Source organism: Manacus vitellinus, unplaced genomic scaffold (genome assembly GCF_001715985.3).
Source record: "Manacus vitellinus isolate BGI_N305 unplaced genomic scaffold, ASM171598v3 scaffold_106_pilon, whole genome shotgun sequence".
NCBI classification, from domain to species: domain Eukaryota; kingdom Metazoa; phylum Chordata; class Aves; order Passeriformes; family Pipridae; genus Manacus; species Manacus vitellinus.
The window spans coordinates 621061-639939 of NW_021938827.1; the positions used below are offsets into that span (position 1 = coordinate 621061).

Consider the following 18879-nt stretch of genomic DNA (forward strand, 5'->3'; position numbering starts at 1 on the left):
GACAGAGGCAGGGGCAGATGGAGGCAGGAGGAATCACAGCTCAGCTGCCTGCAAGAGAAAGAGAGAAGGAAAGGCTGAGAGCTTGGGGGGATGTGGTATCCAGGCATAACCCCTGGGGGCCTGCGGAGGCAGCACCTGGCCTCGCCGCAGTGCCTGGAGCCTGCCGGGCAAGTGCACCGGCACTGGGCTGCTCGGGATGCACTGCCAGAGCAGGAGGTGTCCTGCGGCTGGGATGAAGCCGAAGCAGGACAGTGCAGGCACAGTCTCCCAGCATGGCATGTCAGGGCAAGCCATGCCATGGACTGACATGGCACAGCATGCCATGGAAGGCCACGCTGCCCACTCGGGTCCAGGGGAAACCCACATCCATCACCGTCTTACCTGGGCTGGCTTGAGGGGCTCCGCAGTGCTCTGGCTCGGGGGTTGCCTGGCCGCTGTTTATAACCACACTGGGCTGCACCCGATGGGGGGATGCGGCCAGCGAGCGCCCCGGCCCTGCACACGTGGCCTCGTTCCCATTAATTACCACCCATTGACATCCCCCTGCCCCTCCGCGGACCCCTGCGCCCTTGCAGCCGAGCGATGCCGGTCAATGCGGTCGATGGCCCCGCACCGCCTGCTCCTGCCTCCGGTCACACTCCCCATCATTAGCAAGGCTGTCGATACCGGGGGCCAGCCCTGGCCTGCGGGCCCTGTGACACCTAGGGGCTGTGCACGACCCTGCCCAAGGACGGGCCCCATCAGCACAGGGGGGCTGTGCCCCACATCCCCTTGCTTTGGGAGAGCTGCTGGGACCCACAGGAGCGTCTCCTCCATGGAGCAGCTGGAGGGGCTGTCACCCCACCCCACCCGTGTTGAGGATGTGACCCCTCTCATGCTGTGTGACAGAGGCAGCACCCTGCCCCACACTGGGGTGGCCACTGGGACCTGGGGGGTGACATCCAGCCACAAGGGCACACGGGGTGTCTTGGGGTGCTGGAGGCATGTGTCTCCCCACACCACAGCGGTGCTTTGCTGCAGCAGGATGCACCAACCTTGGGAATGGTGTTGGGGACTCTGTGGGGGCCCAAGCTTTGGGTGATCAGTGGGCCAGGATGTGGGACAGCCAGAGCCCTGAGTGCCATGGGGAGGACAGGGGCACAGCCTGGGCTGGGGGGTCAAGGGCTCTGGCCCCATGGGGTGGCCGCAAGGTGAGGTGGCAGTGGGGACAGCAGGGACACACGTGGCGGCAGCGGTGCCAGAGCCGGGGGCGCGCGTGCGGCAGCAGCTGATGTGATGCAGCCTGACAGCTGAGCTAATGAAGGGCTGTGGGTGGGGGGTGCCGGCCCAGCGGCCCCCAGCCCTGTCAATAAGCAGAGCCAGGGCAGGCACTGATGGGCCCTGGGGCTGGGAGACACCAAGGTCGGGCACAGGCAGCAGGGACAGGAGGCCAGGGACAGGTCCCCCCCAGCTGGGAGCAGACAGGGGTCTGGGGGCACCTGAATGTGGGGACAGGGAGCATCACACCCAGTCCAGCTAGGCTTCTCTCCCTGCTGCTGCAGGACTGTGCCACATGGCCAGGAGCACCGTGGCACACGACAGGGCACGGCGGGACCTGTGCTAGGAGTGGGACCCAGCGCGGAGCAGCAGGGCTGGCAAGGCATGCTGGCCGTGCTGCCATCTCCTGGCACAGCCATGGACAGGACCAAGTGTGCAGGGTGGAACCCGTGGAGGGTTGCGGGCAGCATGTCTGAACCCCAGCCACAGGAATCGTGATGAGCTGCATCTTCCCCCCACCACTGCCCCAGGCTGTCCCACGCCCCACATGCAGCAGACACAGCCCCCGTTTTGCTCAACATGTTTTATTCCCAGCCAGAAGCCAGGGGATGCCAGGCCAGTGCTGCGCTGGGCTGAGCACTCAGAGCCGCTCTACATAGAAGGCTTTCCCCAGCCGGCTCAGCTCCTGCTGGTGCTGCTGATGCTCATCCTGGAAGAGTTGGTACAGGGCATCTTGGCGGATCTGCTGGCCACAGGGGCTGTGCTGAACCTCCACGTCACCCTGGCTCACCAGTGCTGGGGGACACTGTCCCCTAGAACATGGTGGAGCAGGACGAGGGGGCCATCCCAACCATCCACAGCAGCACAGCGCTGGGAGGACCCAGCTGCATCCAACCAATGCCAGGCCTCACCGCTGCCTGCTCCCTGCCCGCGAGATGCAGCTCCAACTCCACGCGCCGCTTCAGCCGTGACTCCATGATCCACTGCAGCACCCCGTGGGCTGAGGCCCAGCACCGTAGGTGCTCCCTGGGCCCCTGCCCACAGCTGTGGAGACAGAGAGTGGGCAGGCTGGGGATGTCTCCCCCATCACCCACGGACCCCCAGCATGGGGGGTTTGGCCCCTAGGGCTCTTTGCCAGCTCTACCTCTCCAGCAGCCCTGTGCCAGCACTCCCCTTCTCCTGGACCTGCAACCAAAGAGCATGTTTGTGGGGTCTGGGGTTTAACCTGCACCAAGGGACCCGGCACCCCACTGTCTCCACTTGTTCCCAGGAGCCCGAGGACAGCTCCCACCTTCCCAGCCCCTGCCCTGTCCAACCTTCTCCCCCTGCAGGGAGCAGCTCTGGCTGTTTGGCACTGCCATAGCTGGTGCCACAGGGACCCTGCAACTGCCCTCTACACGGGCCACACCCATTGGATACCCTGGCAGTAAGGGCAGCCTGGTTACCATGGCAGTAACGGCAGCCTGTTACAGCATTCCAGTTACTGGAATGGTGTCATCCTGGTTACCATAACTGCATGCTGGTTACTGTAATGGCATCCCAACTACCACAGCTGTAATGGCAGCAACCTGGCCACCATAAACAGCATCCTGGTTACCTTCGTAGCAGCACCTTGGAGGGACACAGCCCCGGATCCAGCAGCAACGGGCCCCTGCAGTCAGAGGCTGGTGGCACGCACTCTGCTCAGGCTAAACTGTCATTTTATTAAACATAATTAAAAAGTGCCGAGGCCTATGCGAGGTCTGTGCCCTCCACCCTGTGCTGCCCGTGCCGTGGTGACGGGTGAGCTGCCAGCGCTGCCCTCGGCCTGGCAGACGCAGACTCAAGGTGGGGGCTGCAAGCTCTCGGCCCTGGGGGCTCAGCAGCTGCTGGCACGCGAGGCGCTGGTGAGAGTGGGAGCAAACACCCCCTTGGCAGGACAGACGGGACACTTGATGCTGGTTTGTCCTCTCAAGACATCCCCAAATGCCCAGTTGCAGTAGAATGAGTAGAAACTGCAGCCTGAAGCAGCAGCTTGGCTGCGGTGCTGAGAACGGGCACCAAACTATTTACACCCCAGCTGGGCACACAGGCAGGCTGGGCACACAGGGCTGACAGCAGGAACAACAGGGACACGGGGAAAAGTGTTCACCCTTGAGAAAGGACAGACAGGTGGCTCCAGAGCCCAAGACCCACACGGACAGAACGGACAGACATCAGTTCCCGCCAGCTGCTGCGGCGAAGGACGGGCAGAGGGGGGTGCTGGCTGGGATCCGTGTCTTTATAAATAAGATCAAGCTAATCAGTTTATTCACAGGGTCCAAGACGATGCAGGACTCAAAGCCTGGAGTGTCACAAGCCTGTGGCAGAGGAGGCTGTGGAGCCAATCCCCTTGGGCTCAGCAGGCAGGTACACTGCTCTAGAATGGGCTTCTGGCAAGGGCCGAGTTCCAGCAGTCGGAACGGAGATGTGGTGTGAAGGGGAGATCTGAGAGCGCAGCTGCTTCCTCCCAGTGCTGCCTGCACACGCACTGCACCAGGCCCCACGTGCTCACAGGGTGCTCTCCAGTGTGTTGTAGTTGTCCTTGAAGCTCTTCAGCTCCAGGAAGTGTTTGGCACGTTTGCTCTTCTGGTTGGAAGGCAGGTAGGTGACCTGGATGGTGGTGGGGTTGGAGACTTCAGGGGACAGGGTGAGGTCCTTTGCTGCTGACTGGTGCTGCCGCTGGCTGCTGCCCCCCCGGGCCTTGGTGCTGTGGGCAGAGAAGAGGCACCGTCACCGCTGCCGCCGCCCCAGAGGAGCCACTCAGCTGCGCGTCCGTCTGTCCGACATGAGGCAACTCTGCCCTCGGGGTGATGGCGCTCACTGAGGTCTTGAAATCTAAGGCCAGTGGTCATGCACAAAGCCCTGGCTCAAAGTGCCAGGGACAAGCAGGAATGCGGACTGTGACCATGGAACAAACCCAAAACTCCATTAACAGGCAGGTTGCAAGGAGGGAGTGAACTCAGAGGCACGGACAGGCACAAACAGCCCCCGTCTCGGACGCTGGATGTGCCCCAAAACCTGTCTCTGTTCACACCTCCCCCATGGGCTGCTATGGACCAGGAACCCACCACCGTGCCCAGGCAGCAGCACTTACATGTTCGCCAGCTCGTTCAGAGCTTCCTGGTACTTCAGATATTCTGCTTTCCCAAAGACCTGGATACAAACAGAGAAGATCACGGAAAACCCAGCTGAGGTTACAGTATGACCTCAGCCCCGGCAGCCAGGCTGGAGCACAGGAACAGCCCCACACTGCTATGGGGATGCAGCCAGGCTGGAGCACAGGAAGAGAAGGATGAAGCCAGGCCACAGGAACAAGGGATGCAGCCAGGGCGTAGCACAGGAACACCTCACAGGGCCGGCAATCCACACCAGCACTCACCCCAGTGCCATAGCGGGCACTCTCGTACCCATCCAGCAAGGTGTCGATCAAGGCTTTGCGGATGCCTTTGAAGGAGGCGCTGGAATTCCGTAGTTCCAGCAGGTAGGCACAGAAATTCTTCCCTATTAAAGATTTTGGGTACCGGCTCTCTGCTTGAAATGGGATTTCTGTAAAAAGGCACAACACAACTGGCTGAAGCACAGGTGGAAATGCTTGTGCTCACCCCCACAGTCAGGAGCTGCTGGCTGGACAAACTTCCTTCCACACCTGCTGCCCCTGTTTGCCAGATGACCCCAGAGCATGGGGCAGGCTGACCCTCAGGCCAACAGCCCTGGGCGGGAGAAATGACTGCTGCTCTCCAGCGAGGACCTGGAGACCTCCCCACAGGGCTGCTGACACCCTCATCTCCCTCACTCAAGGTCTCTCTGCACTCTCCTGCTCTGAGCTCCCTTACCTGATGTCCTGATTGCATCCAGTGCCTTCATCCTGTACAGGTAGTTATAGCAGCCTGGGAAACGGGAAAGAACAAACTGAGAGCTCTGCAAACCTTGGAGGGAGGCGGAGAAAGGGAAAACAGGAGCAAAGACACCATCTCGTGTGACAGGACAGCAACGTGAGCAGCCAAAGACGCAACTTGGCCCCAGGGGAACAACAACTGTGGGACAGTACCTGGTGTCTCCAACTGCAGGAGCCGGCCATCATCCTCAGCCAGCAGCCGTGGTTCGTACTTGATGTCCTGCACCCTTGATAGTCGAATGTCGATCTCCTCCTTTAAATCCTGCACAGCAGGAAAAAACCCGACACGTTCACTTAGATTGTGGGATCACAAGGATAAGAACAGGCCTTACACAAACCGCTCCCTCCCCGCTGCCCCACTGCTACTCCACGGTGGCAGCTCTGCGGCTGGAGCAGCCCCTGCCCGTCCCTCAGAGCACAGGGGATGGAGTGCACCCACCTTGGGCGCATGCTGTCCCACAGGCACGTGGGGGCCGCGGCGGGATTTCATGGCGAAGCGCATGATCTGGCGCTTCACGAAGATGAACAGCAGCACGAACACCTAAGGAGCCACAGCGGGGCGGGGAGTCAAGCATGAGCCGGGGGGGTGTCACAGATAACCCAGCCCACCGACTCCCCCTTCTCAGCCCTCCAACCCCAGCGGGCACAGGGTCTCGCTTCAGTCCCCCGGGAGCCTCGCGGACACCCGGCCCGGCCCCACAGACCCCCAGCCTCCACAGAGGCTCCCACCCACGTCCTCCCCCCGCCCCACCGACGCCAGGAGCTTACGGGCGGTCCAGCCCAGGCCCCTGAGGGCCCCGAGCCAGGCTCCGAGGGGTTCCCCACGAGCAGCCCAAGACCTGCCTGACGGGCGCGTTACGGACTCCATGGGAGTCTCGTGGACACGCCAGGAGCGGCCTCACCGGGGCCGCACGGACATGAGCGGCCCGGCTCCGCGGACACGCCCGGAACGCCCCGCACGGGCACGCCAGCCCCGCGTCGGCCCGCCCGCACCCCGCCGGCCCTCACCAGGCTGCCGTAGGCCATGACCAGCACCACGTTGAACCCGCGAGAGCAGTTGCCTGCCGGCCCCCGCCTATGGCCCGGCTGGCCGGGGCCGCACAACATGGCGGCCGCGAACCCGCCCTGCCGGGCCCCGCGGCCACGTGACCGAGGAGGAGGAGAGGGGGAGCGCGGTCACGTGGTCCCCGCGCGGCGCCAGCGCAAGCGGCGCGCGGCCCCTCCCCGCGCGTCCACGTGGCCGGGGGCGGCGCCGGGGGAGTTGTCAGTGCGGGCGGACCCAGGTCAAAGTGCGGCGGCGCGGCGGCGGCTCCGGTACCCGGCGGCCCCCGAACCGCCCCCTCCCCGCCGGGACCCCGCCGCTGCCATCTACGGCCCGCCCGGCCCTTCCGCGCCACCGCCGCCCCACGGCCCGCCGCGGCCCCGCCGCGCGCCGGAGGCGGCTCGCGCCCCGGCGCCGCCGCTGGGCCCGCGGCGGCCTAGTGGGTCGGCGCGCGGCCGGGGCTGCGTAGCGCGCGCGGCCGCCGCGGTGAGGGCGGGCGGGCGGGCCGGGTGCAGGCGGGCGCGGGTGCTGGCCAGGCGGGCGGCAGGGGGGGGGGTGCAAATGGCGGCCGGCGGGCGCAATGAGGGCGGAAGCCGGCCGCGAACCTCGCCCGCCTGCCCTGGTGCGGGCCCGGCCTGGCGCCGGCCGCGGGGGTCCCGCCCGGCCCGCCGGGCCCTCCGGTTCGCTCCGGCCGTTCGGCCCCATTGTATGTCGCGGGGTCCGCGGCGGCTCCCGGGCCCTGCCGCGCTCTACAGCCGCGCCGCCGGCCCCCGCCGGTGCCGACGGTAACAAGTGGAGCCGAGAGGCTCCCGCCCCGCCGTGGCTCCTCACGGCCGCCGGGCCCGCTGCCGGCACCCGTCCTCGGCGGCGCCCCCCGGGGGCCGTGGCCGGGTGGGCCCCGCGCCATCGGGGAAATCGCGGGCGACGCCGGTCCGGGGGTCCTAGAGGAGCCCCGTCCCGCGAGCGCGGCCCGCCCTCCAGGTCCCTCCATTCCCGTCGGGGGGCTCTGCCTGCGCCCTCCGACCGGAGAGTCTCCCCGGTAAAGCGCTGCCCATCGGTACCACCACGGGGTCTCTGGTGGCATATCCGTGGGTATCTCCCCAAAAGTTCGTGCACTGCACGTGCGGGGGTTGACTCGGTCTGCAGCTGCCATGTTTTTGCTCCGGGGAAAACAACTCTCACACCGATAACCTTCTTTTGGGTGCTTGTTCTACCTCACAGTGTGGGAAAATCTTTCCAAATGCTGTTTGCCCTCTCTGGCCCTTTTCTCTGGGGCTTCGGAGCCTTCTGCAGTTGTTAATTAAGTGTTGTTGGAATGGGCTGGAAATACCAATTTTTCTGTATTTAACAGATAAGGGAAACTGAGGCTGGGATGTGCCAGGACTCGCCCAGTGGCAGCCAGCAGATCTGGCACAGCCATGGGACCCGCAGATCCTGGTTCTGAATCTGTAACTTACCTGATGTTTCTAATAAAATGAAGTTTGTTACATTTTTGTATCCCCTCTTCTTCTGGAGACTCCACACTTCACCTGTGTAGCTGAGGCTCTCCTCCCTAGGCCTGGCAGGCGGGCAGTGGTGTGGTCTGAGAAGGAAAAGGGGTAACAACCAAGCACGTCACGTTTGATGCAGTGTCTTTGAGCAGAGGGTGTTGTAGCCTGTAGTTTGGTTTTCCCTAAGCCCTGTCCGAGGGCAACACTGGCCCATTGACCTGTAGCTGCCCCCTTTAATGCCAGTGCTGTGGTGTGGACTGGCTTTTGGTGAGGACAGCTCCAAACTGGAAAACTCTGTGCAGGCGTCAGAATAACCATGTTCCATGATTCAGTGCTGCCCCTAAGCTCAAGTTCCCCCACTGAGGAATAAGTTATCACTAGCCAAATTTCTCTTTCCTTAAGGCAGCTGTGGAGTCTGCATGGGGGCACTCCCTCACCTGACAGCCTTGGCAGGGTCAGGGCCTGGCTGAGATTTCTATGGTAGATGTTTTTTGCACGTTAGAGGACCCAAACACTGGTGTTACTTGTGGCAGTGATGGCAGCTGGGCAGAGCAGAGCGTGGCAGCTGCTGAACAAAATGCCTGGGTGCTGCACAAGCTTTGAACTCAGCCTGCTGGAACTGTGGCCCAGGGGAGCTGCAGGTTGGGTTCCTGTGGACATGCAGGATCACTTCCCTCTGCTGCCAGGTTGGTTTAATATGACAAATTGTGCATGGAGCTTGAAGCTGGAGGAGACATAGCGATGGTGAGCAAAAATAAATAACGTGGGGAAAAAGCCTGCACGGAGGGGATGGCTGGGGGCTGGAGGCTGTCTGCTTCCACCTCGCGGTGCTCTTCCCCCACAGCTCGGGGTCTCCTGATGGCCGCACAGGTAGCTTGGATCATTTCCTGATAAGAGACCTTGGCACTGTATAGCAGGAAAACTGTAGTATTAAGTTGCCATGAGGTGTGGGTGACTACAAAGGGGGGATTTCAGGGGTTTTGTTGGGAACTGTGGGAGCAATGGCACAAAAACTTGCCTATGGAGAAATGCTGGGCACAGGTTGTAGCAGACACGGGGGGTATGCATCCAGTGCAGGGCAATATTGGAGTCTCCCTGCTTTCAGGAAGCATTTCTCACCCAGTCGGGTACTTGCAGACTTCCACAGGAGATTCCCCAGTGTTTCCTGCGGTGTTTGCTAATGCTGCTGCTGAGCTTCCCTGCCTGGCACACCATGTCTCTCCCTGTGCTGCCCTACCCATGTGCACAGGTCGGATTGTCCCACTCAGCTTTCCTCCCTGCTCTCATGCTCCATCCCTGGCTCCTTCCCCTGTCCCAGGCGCCTGGAGCAGGCCCTGCTGCTTTGGGGGAAGGCTTCACGCTCTTGGTAATGAAATACAAAACTGTGAGTTCTGTGATTATTGAGATTTCGGGGGCTTGGAAGTTGTGAGTCCTGCCAAGTGCAGTGGGATGTCACTGGCATTCCTTGTGCCTGGAAGGCGCTAGGCAGGGTAAAACAACTCAGTGCCAATCCCCTTCTAAACCACCTCCCCTCACCTCCAGCTTGGGCTCTGCCCTGAGGCCCAGTGTGAGGTTAGAAAACTCCACTTGCTTTGGACGCTCATTGGCCTGAACTCTTCCTGGGATTTTTTGCCTCAAGCAGTTATCTGATGATGTTACTGGCTGTTCCTTGCTGACATCTAGTTTACTTTTTGGTATGTTTTTAATCTAGAAAATTTAGTATTTCCAGTTTGGGGGAATAACTGAAGCATGCAAAAATAGGCAGTTCTGCAAGGGCAGGTTTTCTTTTAAAAAAAAAAATTCCATAGGCATAAGTAGCACCACTTATTCCTGGAGTGTTTTTGCTTCCCCTGCTCTGCTTTGAAGGCAAGAAAGGAGAAGTAGTTGAAGTGTCTGAGGCTCTGAGGTGCTCTGTTCTCCAAGTGAAGTTTCTTTGGTGCTTTCTTCAAGCATTCCTGCTCCATTTGATGGCCACAGACTCACCATGAGCTCATGGCAAATCCGTGCTTGCTCACACATGTGTTTCAACAGCAAGTCATTAAACCCTTTCCCCCAAGTCCGGGAAATGGCTTCAAACTGAAGGAGGGTTGATCTAGATTAGCGAAGGAAGAGGTTTTTTTTCAATGAGGGTGGTGAGACCCTGGCACAGGTTGCCTAGAGAAGCTGTGGCTGCCCCATCCCTGAAAGTGTCCAAGGCCAGGCTGGACGGGACTTGGAGCAATCTGGGCTAGTGGAACACGTCCCTGCCCATGGCAGGAGGTGGGACTGGATGAGCTTTAAGGTGTCTTTCAACCCAAACCACTCTGACTCTGTGAGTCTACTTCTTGCTGCCATGTGGATGCGGGAAATGTTTCATTTGGAACAACCTGCCATGGAATTGGCAGAGAAACCTCGAGAAGTGCAAGTGGCTGTTTTGTGCTGGGAGCACATGGTGATGGCAGCCTGGCCTGCCATGGTTTTAGGGAAGTGGTGGGGAGGGTGGGGGCCTGCGACGGGTGTTCTGGCTGTGTTGCCCGTACGATTGTTCAGTCCTGGTGCTGCCTTTTGGTTTTGGTTTCTAACAGTCTGTTCTCTCTTCTCCCCGACCCACCACAGAGTTCTACCTTGTAAATACTGTTATTTGTATATACTGTAAATGATGACATCGGTGGGCACTAACCGAACCCGGGGGAACTGGGAGCAGACACAGACACAGAGCCAGATGCAGCACAAGCAGCGGCCGCAGGTAAGGGCAGTGTCCACGGAAACCAGGTAGCTTAGAGGTGGAGACCTGGCTCTCCTGCTTGGCCTGGTGCTAATGGGTGGCTCGCCTAAGAACTGCCAGAGCCAGGTTAATTGGGCAGCCACTGACGCTGGTGTTTGTGTCAGTGTCTCCGAGTGGGACCCGACGCTGAGATTTGGTTTTGTTTCCGTCTGACTGTTCCCTCCTCGCTTTAGTGAATGCAAGTGGCTGAGAAGCTGCTTGCAGTGGGTCTTGGTGTTCTGGTGGTGGTAAGGTTTGCCCCAAAACAGAAGTGGTTCAGGTGGCTGCTGCTCCCCTGGTGTCATAAGGCCAACCAGCAGTACCTCCCTTTCTTTCAGACTCCCCTTGTTCCTTTTCCATCTCACTTTCCCCCTGGACCTGTCCTTTTCTGACCCTTGTTTGCACCTTTTCTTTACCATACTGATTCCTTTCCAGAGCTCTCAGGGAAGTGGAATGGCCTTTGGAGGACAGTTTGGAAATGGGCTGCTCTGACCATGCTCTCTCTATCCATCTGATTTCTTTAGGCCACTGCGGAACAGATTCGACTTGCACAGATGATTTCGGACCACAACGATGCTGACTTTGAGGAGAAGGTGAAACAAGTGAGTGTGGAAAGTGAAGATGAACCCTGACAGGGAGGCAAGATCAATACTGGAAGGACTGTGAATGCTGAGGGGGTGGGAGGGACACATCTGGCTGCTTCCTGAATTTCCTTGGACTGGTTTCACAGAGTTGTATCATAGAATGATTTGGGTCAGAAAGGACCTTCATGCCATAGGGACACCTTCCACTAGACCAGATTGTTCCAAGCCCTCTGCAACCTGGCCTTGAACACTTCCCGGCAGCCACAGCTTCTCTGGGCAACCTGTGCCAGGGCCTCACCACCCTCCCAGGGAAGAATTCCTTCCCAATATCCAACCTACCTTTGGCAGTGGGAAGCCATTTCCCCTTGGTTCTGTCACTCCAGACCCTTGTCCAAAGTCCGTCTCCAACTCTCTTGGAGCCCCTTTCAGCACTGGAAGGGGCTCCAAGGTTTCCCTGGAACCTTCTCTTCTCCAGCCTGAACACCCATGGCTCTCCCAGCCTGTGTCCAGAGCAGAGGGGCTCCAGCCCTCAGAGCACCTCTGTGGCCTCCTCTGGTCCCGCCCCAGCAGCTCCACGTCCTTCCTGTGCTGGGGGGCCCCAGAGCTGGAGGCAGCACGCAGGTGGGGTCTTACCTGAGCAAAGCAGAGGGGTAGATTCCCCCCCCCTCACGTGCTGCCCACACTGTGGGGATGAGCCCAGGAAAGTGTTGGCTTTCTGGACTCCCAGTGCACATTGCCAGGTCATGTTAACCCACATCTCTGAGTCCTCCTCCTCTGGGCTGCTCTCCATCCATTCTTCCCCAGCTTGTGTTTGTGCTTGGGGTTGCCCCGATGCAGGAGCAGCACCTTTTGCCTTGCTGAATTTCCGGTTTGTTCCCACAGGTGACAGTGTTGTACTGAGGAAAGAGGGTTATAGGTTGGGTCATGGTGAAACAATGGTAACTTTCACACCCTCAGTTACTCCTCATTGAGGGACACAGTTAAGCTGAGAAGACTGGGGAGACTTACAAGCCCTGAATTTATTTTTGTTTAAGGATTTCTGGTTTGGGATTCAACTTGCCTCCTGAGAGACCCATAGACATTTTGGTGCCATCTTAGTTTGGAACATGTTGACTGTGGTGTTGTCTTCTTTACAGCTGATTGACATCACAGGCAAGAACCAGGACGAGTGTGTGATTGCTCTGCATGACTGCAATGGGGATGTCAACAGAGCCATCAACGTGCTGCTGGAGGGCAATCCGGACACGGTAGGATTGGGGCCTGTAAATCTGGTGAGGCCTAGCTCAGTGTCACTGCACGTTTGCAGGTGAGGCATCCTGTAATGTCAAGATAAGGAGAACCACGACTGACTAGTTCCACAGGAGCATGCAAAGCACGACTGTGACCTGACTGCTGAACGCTGCTCTCCGTGGCCTTGCACGGACTGTGAGCTTGGCCCTAGGCTCGAAGGAATAGAGGGGGAAACGCAATAAGTCATTTCCTTCCTATTCATTTTGAATCCAAGCAGTTTGACAACAGTGCAGTGGCATCTGTATGTGCTTTCACACCACTGAGTGTGAAGGAACGTACCTTTCCCTACCAGGGCTGTGTGACCTGTGTTGAAAGGCAGGTATGTGTCAGGTCCTTTCTGTCAGAGTAACATAGTTTTTTTGTCTCTGGCCCTAAACACTTCTCAGCAATGTCCTGACTGGTTTGTGTGCTGCTGCCCATGCCACGGTTTTGAGGGTCTTTTCGCGGTTTGTTTTCTGTGGAATCGGGCTTGGCTGCTGTCCTTCACACAGGTGCCTCTCTCAAGCAAGCCGAGGTCAGCTCCGAGAACAAGTGAGCGCTTATTTAAGAGGAACCTTCTGCCTGTGTGTGGGGCGTCATTCCTTTTGTGGTATAGATGGCAGATTTGCAAGTTCTCTTACAGCCCAGAAAAAAGCCTATGAGTATCAGATCCTCCCAAACTGCCACTGATCACAGGTATCCTCCTGGCACCCTGGTTTGGCTGGAGCCGACTCAACTCCTTGTAGAGTTGAGGCTCTGAATATCACTTCTCAGTATTATCTATTAGCTCATTTTTTTCCCCTGTGATGAACCCTTGGGGACAGGTGAGTGAGCTGGATGCCCCAGACTATGTTGTGTGTATTGCAGCTGCTCCCCAGTGTCAGGTGCTCTGCTTTGGCACCGGCCAAGTTCCATGCAGTGCACGTACCCGTTCCTCCTTGTCTTTAGAGAGCCCTTGCCATTGACAACTGATCAAAAGATCTATTAGAAAAGCTTTTTAGAAAGGGAAATAATATGGATGTGCATTGCTGAGGCATAGTTCTGCCACGATTGTATTTTTCTCCAGATCTCTTGTAACCCGTGACTTCTAGTCAGAGAACAAAACCTCTGCCATCACAGCAATTTAATTTCCTAGAGAAACGCATTGCTCAGGAGAGCAGCATTCAGGACAGGGTGCAGCACCCAGCGTTGTGGAGCAGCACTTCCTTTATGGGAGCAGCTGAGAGGCCCAGCAGCACAAGGTGTGCAGGGCAGGGTGTGGAGAGGCAGGCAGGGAGCAGGTGGAGAAAGCCCTAGGCTGCCACTGGTCCAGCCCTGTGGCCCTGCAGCTGCCACATCGCTGAGCACAGGCAGCCCCTGCGCTGCCATTGGTCAAGTGTCTTGGAGCTGCTTCTGACCTGAATTCAGCTTGTGCAGCAATCCTGGAAAGGGAATTTTTGGAGAGAAAACAGCCCTGCTAATTGCTTGGGTGCACTGGTGCTGATGAGGACAGCTTGCCTGCTGAGCTAGTTACTGATAATGTATTTGAAACAGTAAAGGAGCAGGCGTTACCTTAGAATTGGATTAGGTTTGGTTTAAATTACAGTATGCCAAGTAAACATTTCCCAAGTAAACATTTTTGTAAGTTTTCTTTAGAGCAAGATACCTATGGAGAGAGACTTTGGGAGCCTTGGGTTTGATGGCAGTTTGTGCCACTATGTTGTTGGGTGTTTTGTCGTTGTCCCTGCATGCTGCCATCCAAAACCAGCTGTTGACTTGCCTGCCAGTTGTGTTTTCAGGTGGTTGTCAATGACTTGTGACTATTTTTAATTGTTTCACCAGCATGCAGCATCGGTTTAAGAGTATGAAACTGCTGCAGACTGTTATAAAATAAATGAGTGCAGGCCCATGGCAGTGAGCTGGAGGCACGCTTAACTTTTTACAGTTGAACTTGAGATGAGTTGAATTCTGTGATGCTTCTCTCCCGTCTGAGCTGCTGTTTCGGGGGGGGGGTTTGTTAATTACTCTGCATGTGAGAGAAGAACTTACTCCAAAATGTTGACTGCAGAGCACTATGGAACATTTACCTGGGTTATTCTGAGAGCTCTTGGTCATCTGTGTGAAATGGCAGGGTTTTTTCCCCTAAACAAGGTAAATTTATCCATGCTTTCAACTCTGGAAATATCATGCCCTCTCTACTGAAGAATTTTAGTGCAGAAATAGAAAAAGTCATCTCCTGTTACTTCAAACTGCATGCCAGTCAGCTGTGAGAAAACTTTCCTTGAAGGAAGAAGCTATGTTGTGTGTAGACTCCTCAAATAAAAAATTGGTCTGGAAACCATTTCTTCAGAGACTCTTGTTATATACTCTGTAGCATGTTTAAATCTCTGTGTATTTGCATCTTGCATTGATAAAACTATGATTAATTTCTTTCCCCTCTGCAAACCTTCAGCATTCCTGGGAAATGGTCGGGAAGAAGAAGGGTGTCTCAGGACAGAAGGAGAGTGGACAGACAGAGCCCAGTGAAGAAAGCAAAGAAAACCGGGAGCGGGAGCGGGATTTCAGCAGACGACGTGGCGGGCCACCGAGGCGGGGGCGAGGTGCCAGCCGTGGAAGAGAGTGTATGGACCTGCCCTTTCATAGCCCCCAAAACTCTCCCACTGAAGCACTTAGTGCTGTGTAACAGCTGTCTGTAAAGCTTCTCAAGCAGGCACATCTATGAGGAAAACCATTCGTATGTGTGTGTGGATCTGATGCATTCTCACTACCATCAGATTAAATCAAAAGTTCTGGGAGCCTGTGGTGACGTGGTCCCCTGTACAACCACTGCACTTTGGGGTTTGAGGTCTGGTCTTGTACCCCCACTAAAGGAGAATGAGTCTTGAAATTGTCTTTGCATTGTTTTGTCTTTCAGTTCGGGGCCAGGAGAATGGACTAGACGGTGGGAAGAGTGGAGGATCTTCTGGAAGAGGCACAGAAAGAGGGAGGCGGGGACGTGGCCGAGGCCGAGGTACACATGGGGTTTGGGGTCCGAGGGGGTGGGAGGAGAAGAATGGCAGCAGTGTATCTATCTTCCATGAGGTTCCAAAGCCTCTTTTATGGGAGGAATTGCCAAACTGAAAATACACGCTTTAATTTTCCTGTCCTTGTGCTTATCGGTAGTGTTTACATGTTGCTTCCCCATCCTAAGCATGCTAGAAACATCACCTAGTTCTTGCATCCCATCTGTGGAGTTAGAACACAAATCGAGCTTTGTTACAGAGGTGGGAAGTTAAAAAACCCAAGATGACTATTTGGCAGGTGGGTCAATGGCTTGTTAGCAACAGAACCTGCATCCTTGTTCTTACATGTGTGTCTGAGCACCATCACTGGCTTGAGCTTTAAATACTTGGTGCAGAAATTAATTTTTCCACAAAATATACTGCTCAGAAATTGTTGCTGAGGTCACACCCTGCAAAAATCAGAACCTGGGATTCAGTACTTACGGTTTGTGCCAGCTGGAAACCTTATCTGAGCCTGGAATCATGCATTGCTAATCATGCTGCCAGCCAGCTGAGGTCATTCCCATCTGTCTAAAGACGCTGCTGGAAATCCCATCAACTCAGGAAGGTCCTCTCCACTTCCATATTCTGGGCATTTGAACTCTATATGTTGTTCAAGTGTTTCTTTTTCCAGTGACATAGAGCCAAGAGATGCTCAGAAGTGCCTATGTCTGTGTATTTACAGGTGGCTCTGGACGGCGAGGGGGAAGATTTTCTGCCCAAGGCATGGGGTAAGTTTCACTGGCACAAACCACAGCCAAGATAAGTCTGTGCATGAATAGTACTGTTTGTGTCAGTCATTTGTGTTCCCATTTTTTTTTTTTGTTAATAAGGCCCAAACTGCATCATGCGAACTTAGATTTGGGGGTGGCTAGCATAGCTGAAGCATCCCTGTGCTGAAAGAACTGCCTTGTGAGACTCTGAATAACATCCGTTGCTTTCAAAATGTTTAGCCAAAGAGAGAGTGAACATTTCCATCTTTGTATTTCTTATAGAACTTTCAACCCTGCTGACTATGCTGAGCCAGCCAGCACGGATGAGAACTATGGGAATAGCAACAACAACACGTGGAACAACACTGGGAGCTTTGAGCCGGATGATGGCACAAGTAAGTGTCAAACGCACATGTGCTGGTTTGTGTTGAGAGGGTGAGTGGATTTTGCATCCATCCAGTTGCACTGAGGAGGTTCTGGGCAGGTCTTAAGCTCAGGGATGGAGGAATGGGTTGTTAGTTCAGAGACAAATTTCAGTGACCCTAATTCTTTGCGGCTTTGCACATGTTTTGATGATTGCCCTGGAAATGGGGAGCTGGATGATTGCTGTGGGGTGCATGACAGAGGCACAGGAACATTCACCTCTGTTTTCCAGTAGAAACCATGCTACTGTTTGGAAAAGTGTGGGTTTTTTTATAAACTGTAGTGTATTAAACAGGTCCAAGTTCTCCTGATGTTAGGTGCATCCTCCAGAGAATATTACTTGGAGTCAAATGTCTTGCTCTTGATTTTGGTACTAGGAGCATTCTCTCTTTCATGGTCATCTTGCTCAAACTGCGGTGGGGTGAGACTTTGTTACAGAAACAAGATGAAAGGAATCTGATCTCCTTCCCTTTTTGAAGCCAGCATGTGTTCAGTGGACGGTTCTGAACACCCAGCTACCCCTGCACATTCTCCTGCATTGGAAAACTGGTGCCGTGGGATTTGTTTCACATACACACAGTATCGTGAGATACAGCAAACTCAGATTTTGCAGTGTGAGAATGGGGCAGTTGCAGGGGACAGTCCTTGACCATAAGTAGCCTGTTTGTGGAGTGAGTTTCAGAGTGGTTTGGTTGGCTTTTTTATGGAGCAATCTTGCACCACTATGAAGTCAAACTGTTTTTCCACAATTTCTGAGTATTCAAGTAAATACCACATACTTGGGTGTAAGACGCGTTCACACCCGTGTTGATGGTGCTTTTGGCCACCTCTATATTGCTCGCATTAGCTGAAAAACTGATAGCCTTGGAAGGATAGAATTCAAGTCCTGTAAACTGGGATACCTTTTACTGAACATTGTTAGTGTGGGGGAGGGGGTGGGAGCTTGTTTGTGTGTATTTTGGTGGGTTTTGTTGGGGTTTTGTTTTTTTGTTTGTTTGGATTTTTTCACAAAACAGAGAGCTGTGGAAGGGGGAAAAAATAAGCCTGTTTTTTGTAAAACACGAGCAGATTGAGTGATCATCTTGGCAGTTGAAAAAGGGTTTTAAATACCGGAGGGAATAGTGTGGGCATGTGTTGAGGGCAGTGGGTGCACTTGGCTCCGGAGGAAAAGGGATGGGAGTGGACAAGCTCTATATGCTGGAAGTTTAACTGACTAGTGGGAACAGGCTTCTGTGTGGATGGTTTTCTTTTTTTCTGTGTTGGTGTTTTGCGGAATTGTGGAACAAAGTGGATTAGAGTGTGGTTGGGGGGAATTGAAGGTTTTTCTGACAGAACAAGTTGAATTTGCTCTAGTGCTGCAAAGCAGCTGTAAAGTTTATCGTGCAACACCGCTGGTCACCTGTGTTGTGCATGGTCATTTTTTTCCAGTTTAGTAGCCACAGGCATCTCTTTAAATTAACAATATCCACAGGTACGCTGTGACTGGTGTATGTGGGGGCAATGAAACTCACCTTCACTTCTTTAAGTCAAAATTTCACTGGTTGTCTTTCTTTTCTTTTTGTTTTGTTTCAGGACTTGATTTCATTGGGGGTGAGGGGTCAAATTATCCCCGAAAATTTGACACTGCTCCTGGTACGATACATCCAGGTGCACTAACTGCCCCGGATACCTTTACTTTACAGCTTTTTTAAAAAAACCCTGAAATATCTGTGGATATGTAATTCTCTCTCTCAGTTTGTTCATTTTAATGAATACTTGACATTTGTTCTGACTGTGCTTTTACTAATGCTGACACCTTGAATATAAATTGGGAGAGGCTAACCCCAACTCCAAATTTTAGCTTCAGCCACTGCTTCTTGGTGCCCAGAGCAGCTCCGTGTCCACAGTGCTGGTGACAGAGCATCCCACCCGAGGGCAGGAGGCTTGAGGCAGCTCAGTTGTATTCCCTTTGTCTTGCATCCTGAAAAGCTGTGACTTGCTGTCACCCCCATGCCATTCCTGCAGCCTCCCTGCTGTTCCTGCTCAGGGCCACAACTGCTGCAAGCGGAATGGGTCTGGTTAAACTCTCTCCGTGCTTTGCCTCTGCTCACAGCCACCGCTGGGTGAGCAGTGCCCAGGGGCTGCTCTGGCATGTTCCTGCTGCCCAGCTGCTTCTCCTCGCCTCCCTGCAGTTGAAGATGATGGCGGATTTTGAGGTGACAGGGGTGCTTGATGTTAAAGCTACTCAGTGCCTGGCCACTTTATTTTCTGTTCTTGCACCTTTATGCCTTATGAAGCCAAGAGACACCCATGAGATGATCCAGTTTGCTGAATCCCATTGGTGTCCATAACAAGGCCAACATCATGTTTGACTGTCTCTCCTCTATCTAACCTGAGGTCTTGAGACTAAAGAACCTTCCAGAGGAGTTTGCCACTTGACTCT

The 18879-nt window shown here is 55.2% G+C and overlaps 3 protein-coding genes across 10 annotated transcripts in view; 1 reads left to right on the top strand and 2 right to left on the bottom strand.

The window, feature by feature from the left end:
- Positions 1 to 1825: 1825 nt before the first annotated feature.
- Positions 1826 to 3619, bottom strand: CUNH1orf189 (chromosome unknown C1orf189 homolog). The gene is made up of 4 exons (XM_018088617.1): positions 2574 to 3619; positions 2402 to 2442; positions 2169 to 2301; positions 1826 to 1999 (listed from the first exon to the last, which is right to left on the bottom strand). The coding sequence occupies exons 1-4, from the start codon at positions 2703 to 2705 to the stop codon at positions 1898 to 1900; spliced, it is 408 nt and encodes a 135-aa protein (XP_017944106.1). The 5' UTR covers positions 2706 to 3619; the 3' UTR covers positions 1826 to 1897.
- Positions 3620 to 3670: 51 nt separating this feature from the next.
- CUNH1orf43 (chromosome unknown C1orf43 homolog) lies at positions 3671 to 6318 on the bottom strand. Of its 2 annotated transcripts, none has more exons than XM_029964182.1 (7): positions 6182 to 6318; positions 5613 to 5714; positions 5327 to 5435; positions 5112 to 5165; positions 4658 to 4824; positions 4373 to 4431; positions 3671 to 3985 (listed from the first exon to the last, which is right to left on the bottom strand). In XM_029964182.1, the coding sequence occupies exons 1-7, from the start codon at positions 6278 to 6280 to the stop codon at positions 3787 to 3789; spliced, it is 789 nt and encodes a 262-aa protein (XP_029820042.1). In that variant the 5' UTR covers positions 6281 to 6318; the 3' UTR covers positions 3671 to 3786. The 2 variants fall into 2 exon arrangements, with proteins under 2 accessions (XP_029820042.1, XP_017944105.1); XM_018088616.2 differs by lacking the exon at positions 6182 to 6318 and adding an exon at positions 5925 to 6019.
- An 88-nt stretch (positions 6319 to 6406) lies between these two features.
- The window catches only part of UBAP2L (ubiquitin associated protein 2 like), a 31277-nt gene continuing 18804 nt past the window's right edge, over positions 6407 to 18879 (top strand). Inside the window, exons 1-9 of one of the 7 annotated variants that reach the window (XM_029964262.1) lie at positions 6407 to 6456; positions 10301 to 10430; positions 10973 to 11050; positions 12169 to 12279; positions 14733 to 14901; positions 15195 to 15290; positions 16007 to 16052; positions 16317 to 16429; positions 18030 to 18104. In XM_029964262.1, the coding sequence (XP_029820122.1) occupies positions 10341 to 10430; positions 10973 to 11050; positions 12169 to 12279; positions 14733 to 14901; positions 15195 to 15290; positions 16007 to 16052; positions 16317 to 16429; positions 18030 to 18104 (778 nt within the window). In that variant the 5' untranslated portion in view covers positions 6407 to 6456; positions 10301 to 10340. Of the gene's footprint in view, positions 6457 to 10179; positions 10431 to 10972; positions 11051 to 12168; positions 12280 to 14732; positions 14902 to 15194; positions 15291 to 16006; positions 16053 to 16316; positions 16430 to 18029; positions 18105 to 18879 lie in introns of those variants that run through there. The other 6 variants (XM_018088621.2, XM_018088620.2, XM_018088622.2 and 3 more) reach the window with 6 other exon arrangements.